Raw genomic sequence first — 8240 nt, 5'->3', positions numbered from 1 at the left:
GTTGATGTTTGGTCGGGAACCTCGGTTGCCAGTGGATCTGTTAACAGGACGCCCACCTTATGAAGAGTTGCCTGAGAGTATGTCAGAGTTTGTGAAAGTGTTATCGGAAAGGATGGATGATATCCACCATCAAGTGCATTCAAACTTGAAAACGTTTGCTGATTCGATGAAGTTAACTTATGATAATAGATCTACTGAAGTCGGCTTTGTACCAGGAGACAAGGTATGGTTCTATAATCCCAGGAAGACCAAAGGGAAGTCTCCTAAGTTGTCTTCTCCATGGGAAGGTCCATATGACATAGTGGATCGTCTCTCAGACGTGACTTTTCGGGTAAAATGTGGTCGGCGAGGTAAGCCAAAAGTGGTGCATGCCAACAGGCTTTGGCGTTATCACGGTCTAGAACATTTCAGTTGGGACGAAGTGGACAACAGAACAAATGACGCTGCTGAAGACGTGTCACCTGAAAAAGCCAACGTCAAAGAAGAAACTCTACTCAGTTTTGAGAAGGGAAACGATGAAGCTCTTGATGAAGTTACTACCACTGATGTGGCTGTTACCGATGATAGGACATTTACTGATGAAAGAGATGAACCCCACATGAAGCAGAAGCCAATGAGACGGAGACCAGTATGGAAGAAGATACGTCCCGTAAAATTAAGAGACTTTGTTGAATTGTAATTTTGTGTTTGTAATTCTGTACATTTGATTAAGTTATTGTTAATTGTTATTGGTTTATTGTATGTGGCTATTGTTCGGGACGAACAATACTAAGGAGGGGGCAGTGTTGCGTCAGCGAGGTCACGTGACTAGTATCACGCCACGTCATTCTCGAACATTCACGTCTTTTCCTTAAATCTCGTGATCTTTCTAGATATAGTGTAGTCTTGTATTTATAAGACCGGCCACGAAGCGACGGGGAGGTAATGAGTAATTGAGTATATGCGGACAGAATATTGTTGGCCTCGTGAGACATGAGTTATAGTGTTTGTTATAGAGCGACTGTTGAAATTAAGTGTATCGTAAAGTTGTATTCGGAAAGAATAAACCAGTTTTATTTAAGAAAGGACTTGTGTCGCTAAAGTTTAGTCGGAAAGAATTTACGGAAAATTAATTAACGAACGGAGACGTAATACTATGCACTCTTAGTTTTTAGAATTAAGTTTGTTTGTTTTGTTTTTAATTTCGCGCAAAGCTACACGAGGGCTATCTGCTCTAGCCGTCCGTAATTTAGCAGTGTAAGACTAGAGGGAAGGCAGCTAGTCATCACCACCCACCGCCAACTCTTGGGGCTACTGTTTTACGAACGAATAGTGGGATTGAGCGTCACATTATAACGCCCCCACGGCTGAAAGGGCGAGCATGTTTGGTGTGACGGGGATTCGAACCCGCCACCCTCAGATTGCGAGTCGAGTGCCTTAACCACCTGGCCATGTTAGAATTAAGAACAGCATATTTAATTAGCTATACTCATTATTGGGTTCAGTTTAAGTTTGATCTAAGTACATTTATTTTGTTTGTTATTAAGCACAACGCCACGCAATTGGCTATCTGTGCTGTACCCACCATGGGCATCAAAACCCGGTTTTAAGCATTATAAATCTTAATAATTACCACTGAGCCACTATGTGCAAACTAGTTCTAATCAGAAATTAATATTAATGTTTATTACACTCCAGTGGCACAGCGGTATGTCTGTAGACTTACACCCCCTAGAAAGTAGGTTTCGGTACCTGTGGTGGGAAGAGCACAGATAGTCCATTGTGTAGCTTTGTGCTTAATTACAAACAAACAAAATTAATGTTTATTAACTTGTGAGTGTGAGAGAAACTTTTTGCCACTCTCATGGTTGAGAAAGTAGCGCTTAAACTTGCTTCGTAATCCAACAATGAAAGATTCACGTGTTGAAATTATAAAAGTTAAAAAAAATGCAATTAATCATATGTAACTTTTTAGCTCTTTTAATCGCAACACGCGCAACTGTCCTCGCGTTTAATCGCGCGACTTTGTTCTAAACCGAAGTAAACGTGGAAAGGAACACAGGTTTAGCCAGAGAGCGTATCTTAGTTTAATTATACAGCATGTCTGATAAAGGGGGTTCAATTTCGAAAGTAGTTCAAAAACATGCTGGACGCGCTAAAGAACGAGTGAGTAATTATAATTAAGCATCTTTTTAAAAAATTTATTGTAGAGCTCTGAAAAGCTTTATTTCGTCTTAAGGAAAACTTTTTTCTTTTTTTTACGATACGACTGTAGGACCCTACTAATAGTAATACTATTACTAACGCAACGTTACCATTACTACTTCTCTACTACTAGTAATAATATTAAATAGTACTAACACTAGTAATAATTACACAATTAATTTAATTGCAGTATTATTCGGTAGTCTGACTCAAAGTAGATGGTATATGTGAGGTATAACCAGCTATTAAAAAAATATTTTTTGACTTTGTACTACTAGTTCTACTACTAATAATTTATTACTAATTAAATTAGCACTTTGTTTCATTAACTTAAGCTTTACTTTAGTCGAAAGTGCTAACTAAAATGTTATTAATAAACGTTAACTTGAGGCTATTATTTACTAATATAACCTTTTTATTTCACACTAGTTTATAATTCATAAAATAAAAAAATTTAATAATAAAAATAGTTGAGTTCAATTACTCAATTAGCAATTGTTTGTGGTAATGATTTTAAACTTTTTAAAATAGAATATTTTTAGACTTGCTAATGATAATAGGAAAAGTGAAAATTAAATTCACTCAAATTTTTGTAGGTAAAAACTGTAGTAGTGGATAAGTTACTCAAACCACTGAGCCACTACTCTATTGCTAGTCATAATGCTAATATAATTTTAGGGTGCATTTAAAGACACAGTAATTATAAGTGAAAACAGGTACTAATCTTCTGATGATTTTATTCTATAACATGGCAACTAGGGCATTGACAGTAGCCTCGACTGGCTCAATGAAGGCACATAATTTATTTCTGAAAACTGTTTATTAACATATAAAGACAACTTACAAAGGACAATTCATGAACACGTGACAAATGACATTCACATGCTGAATGAAGACAAATTTAATCACCCTACTGGACAGAAGTACAGATGTTAAGTCATTTTACACATTATGCTCAGACACTGGTAGATTGAAACTTATGTGTAATGTCTATATAAGCAATACTAACAAAACTCTACTACTGAAACACTTATTCCCTAACTCAGTAATTAACTATTTATATACTGCAGCTTAGAATACAGTGATATCACATGTTTATAATAATTAACATAACCGCATCACAAATCAATGAACAATAAACACCTTGTACATTCGGTATCATGTGACTACTGAGTTACATCATACACTGTGGATTAATCTTAGACAAGATGATTACCAAAAATGTAAGAAACCTGTAAGTGATTATAAATACAAGTTGTGTGTTTTATGTGTAATGATTATGTGCCAAAAACATTGCATCTAAAGGAAGAAATAATGCTAACCTAATTTCTCACAATCTCTACAAATCATTATTTAGGCTTCTCTTGGAATACTTTGTACAGTTTGGTCTATTTATATAAGAAAGGATATTGACTATGTTGAAAGAGTTCAGATTAGGTCCACTAGGGTATATATATATCACTTCATATTTCTGTTTGTCAGTTTTTGTTACAGTGGCAAGGAGACGAGGTGTATTTTGTTTATTTATGTTTTTACATTCAGATCTTCATCTACATTTCATACAAAGTTATTTGAGTGAAAATAGATTTATTTTACATATATAAATTTTGTACTTCTTGCTAGTCTTACAGTGCCATTACACGATATTTACTAATAGTTCACTGAGAAAATATGGATTTAAAAATTTCAGGAAAAAAATTTGTTCCTGTTATTGAAGTTAAAAGATCTGTTGTTTGGAGAAGTGGGATTTACCTATTGGTTTGTTTGCTTTCAAATGGTTTTTGGTGAGCTTGTTGTAAACATTGTTGCAAGGATTGTGGTTGAAGTTATTTTTTACTTAAAGTGATAAACATGAACTGATGCTAGCTTCTTATGATTAAGATGTTTTAACAGTAATTGTTTGTGTGGTTTCCTTAATGTATATGGGTTGAAGTTTTGTTCAGTGGTTTTCAGTACTCACTACTAGTAATAATGTGTTTCACCACATCATATTTATTAACCAAAGATGTTCATTTTATCTTTGACTTTAACATTCTGTACTGTCATGTACCTGTCACAAAACTGCTCCAATTCCACTTTCACTTTCATCTGTATCCAGGATCTCTAACTTTTACAGGGTCAGTGAACACTTCATTCACACCTGAAAGTGCAGGTGTCTATATATATAACATGTTTATTGGCCTGACGTGAAAGTCATATAGGCCTTCTCATCATTCAGTTTACATTTCCAGTAACCAAATGCCAGATCTAACATTCTGGTCCAGTAGGTACTTTCCAATATATCCTTACATTCATTTGTTTGTGGTTGAGGAAGAGTTTCAGTGCATGTACAATGTTCATCCATGTAAAATCACAGAACCTAGGCATTCTTTCCTTCTTTTTGACAAGCACTCTCCAAATGTTGTATTATCCCATCCTTCAATATCCACTTTATTTCAGTGCTGGCAACATCCTTGGTGTTCCAGAGAAGCATGCTAGGAGGTTGTTTTATTTCATACATGTCATCATTTATATCTGTGACGATGTGTGACTGTTAGCTGACCTAACTGTGGAACAAACACATTTGAACAATTCACTGAGTTTGTGTTTCTGTATTGAGTTCAGATTGTTAGTACAATATTCAAATACAAACTTTGTGTGCTCTGGAAGTTGCACATTCATTTTCAGGCACTAGTTACTCAGCTTATTTGCATCACTTCTAGATCTGTTAATTTGTCAATGATCATTCCAGCTGAATGTCGGTAGATACAGAATAGCATTGGTACAACACTTACACTAGGAGATTACTGTTTAAGCTAATGTGGCCTACTTTTCAGACAGCAAACAGTATGTTTCATGTATTAGTTCTATCATCATAGCAAACATTTACAACACAATAGACTGAGTTTGCAGAACACTAAGGAACACAGCTTGTACATTTATTGGTATCATTTACATACAACATGCAGGCCACCTACTGTTATTGAACCCAGTCTGATCAGCATTGTATGTTTATACTTTAGAACTGCAGTTAACCTGGCTGGCAACTTTTGCAGCAGTCCATCTTTAAGATACAAGTACCTGAACCCAAGTTATAGACATTTACCTTTATTCAGTACATGACATTGCCAAGACCAAGTTGGAGACTCATCTCTCTACTCATGTCTATTTTGTTGCCATTTGCCAGGATGAAAATGGTGCTAACTGACTGACTATCCATGGAGTGCCTGATGTAAAGCAAGGTTGATTCCACTTGTGGCTGCTCCAGTATTCACTATAAAGTGAAGCTTATCTACCTGTATTGTTATTAGCATATACTACATGATACCCAGCCACCATAATGTGTGCAAGCTGACTGCTGCATTCACCCAAGATAGTGGTCATATAAAACTGAGACTACAATAGTTTCAAATAGCTGGATTACTGCAGCAGTGACTTTTCATCATCCTTCCTTCATTTGTTGCAGCATTGGTCTAAATGGTCCTTGTGCCGTGCAACAGGATATAGACAATTCCTCAACTGACCAGGTAAGCCACAGTTGAAGTAGTATCTCCTTTTCTGGTACCATTGGGAGTTACATTCTGGTTGTATTTGTGGCATAATCATGTCATCTAGCTCAGCATGGGAAGCTCTACTGATTCATAGGAAACTACTGTATAACATCTGGTGGTATCTGGTGCATTAGAGTTGGTGGGGCTGATGGTTGATGCTTTTTCTGATCCTTGGAGGCTGCTAAAGACCTAGAGGCTGTCTTAGAGCTGAGTCTACAGCTGAAGTTATAACTGCTGATGGTTTCTGTCTTTGTTCCAGCACACAGTTTGATGTGACTGCTTTGAAGTTTATCACATCACCACAAAAACTGCCTCTTTGAGTTATTAAGTGTTCCTGAAAATTATTTAATGTCTGTAAGTTCACTTGACAGCCCTTCTATAAACTTGTCAATGAGTATCTCTTTATGATACTCATTTAATTTGCTTAAACTGTACATGTAAGTGGTCAAATTCTCTTGGGAAGCTCTTAGCTTTGAGGTTTGAATTTGACCTTTTAGATTGCTCTGTTCTCTGTTGATAATTATGTCTTAGTCAATGAGTTGCTATTCATCCAAGTGCTCTAAGCCATTGGGTATAGGACTCAGCATAAGGCACTCCACTGCCTCTCCCTTAGTCCATCCATTCCAAGCAACAACCTGATTGAAACTTGAGGAAGTTGTCCAGGTTTTTTTTTTGCTATCCAGTTGAACATTATTGGGCTTACCTGTTTCACTCTATCACCATAATTAAATGGTAGTACACATAGGTACCTGCTACATGCATCCTGATGAATGATATTTCCTTGGATAGAGTATGTAGCAAAATGATGCAACTTACAAGGGATAAATGTTATCTTCATATCATGCTTCAACATTTTCAGTTGGAGATTGTCTTGCAGCATTGTTGGTGTGCCTTGCCAGCCAGAAATACATCTGACTAACTGCAAAATTCACTGAAATACAACAAGATGCGAGTTGCTTTGCCTGAAAAATCAATACATTTCAGGTCATGAAATACAACTTGTGTATCTTGTAGCTTTACTTGTCCATTGACAATTCAAATCAATGCCTTACATTGCCTAGGCTTGTTAATGAGCACCCTGGTGTCCCAAGATAACACCATATTAAGACCTGGGACACTCAAGCTACTCCTCATCTCCATGACCCTTCTTTGCTGCCAAATGCTTCTGCTTATAAGAAATAATCCCTATAGGTTACTTAACAACAGTCTTGTTTTCCCTTAGCTATCTGTTAACCTATAAGTCCAGAAGACAGTGAGAATGCAGATGTAGCTATCACCATGGCTAGCAAAAGCTATTGGTCTAAGAGAATGCCTTTTCCAGACCTTGTCACCTTCTTAAATTGAGTTTTCAGTTCAACCATACCTTCCTCCTATCCTCTTTAAGTTATGCATATCTTATAAAGTTCTGTATCAGTCATGATTTTCAAATCTTACAGCACCAGAGAGTTAAATGAAAAAACACATTCAAAATAAGAACCACATTAAGCAAATCCTTTAGTCATTGCACCAAAATATAACATAACTAATCTGTGGTATTCAGGTTATGGAGATGTAATGCAGAGGATTATAATGAATGTGAGACACCAAAGGAAAATAAATTACATTAGTGAAGGAACAAAAATATTTATTCCAAAATATGTGTTCATTCTTCCACTTTTTGCCAGCTTCTTAGTTTTTATATTGACTTCTAACTTTTTACCACAGTAAACAAATATTTGTGTCACCCCTTGAAATGTTTTGTCTCATTCTATGGGATGGCCATTTTAGTATGGTTTAGTGGAAAGGTCTTAACTATATGTAGAACAACTGCATGAAGTTTTGAAAAATTACATGAATATACCTGCATTAAGATATATTCAATTAATGTTTGATCAGGACAAGATATGTACTTAGAGCAAAAGCAAAAAATATACCTGGCAATCATTATAATTAATTAAGTGTACTTTTCATACATTCATTATTATAAAGATTAGAATGGATTGTTTCATCAGTTGGGTACCTTTGCTAGTAATGACATTTTTGGCTGTACTCCCAATAATATTTTATGAGATTCGGCCAGCTTACGAGATTTAAGTTAGTCCTAACTACATATATTAAGCTAACAATGCAAAACAACCTGTGTAATAAAACTATAATAATAAAAAATAAAAGTTAATAACATTAGATATATTAAACAGTAACTAATACTGTTAATGAAAGTAATGATAAGTAAATAATATAGTATACCTTACTTAGGTAACACAAAAACACTAATTGTTAGATGAAAAACTGTCGTAGAATTAATTTTCTTTGAAAAATGCAACATCAGTATAATATGCCCAAGTTCTCACCATCCTTTGACTAATGAAACTCATTAAGCATTTTCGGGGAAAGTGGCATTTGTGAGTGTGATAAGTTTACAATGACATGTTACTATTTCAACTCTGTAGTACAACCAAAAACTGATGTCTATGAGGAAACAAAATAATAATTAAGAAATTAAAAGAATACCTGAATCATCCATGAAAATATAACAATGTTCAATGT

General features: G+C 35.4%; 1 protein-coding gene across 1 annotated transcript in view; it reads left to right on the top strand.

Annotated features, from left to right (window-relative positions):
* The first annotated feature begins 1783 nt into the window (after positions 1 to 1783).
* The window catches only part of LOC106468518, a 100197-nt gene continuing 93740 nt past the window's right edge, over positions 1784 to 8240 (top strand). Inside the window, exon 1 of the mRNA XM_022396852.1 lies at positions 1784 to 2145. Within this exon, the coding sequence (XP_022252560.1) occupies positions 2080 to 2145 (66 nt within the window). The 5' untranslated portion in view covers positions 1784 to 2079. The remainder of the gene's footprint in view (positions 2146 to 8240) is intronic.

Source organism: Limulus polyphemus, unplaced genomic scaffold (assembly GCF_000517525.1).
Source record: "Limulus polyphemus unplaced genomic scaffold, Limulus_polyphemus-2.1.2 Scaffold3037, whole genome shotgun sequence".
NCBI classification, from domain to species: Eukaryota; Metazoa; Arthropoda; class Merostomata; order Xiphosura; family Limulidae; genus Limulus; species Limulus polyphemus.
This window is presented reverse-complemented; position numbering and strand designations above follow the sequence as displayed.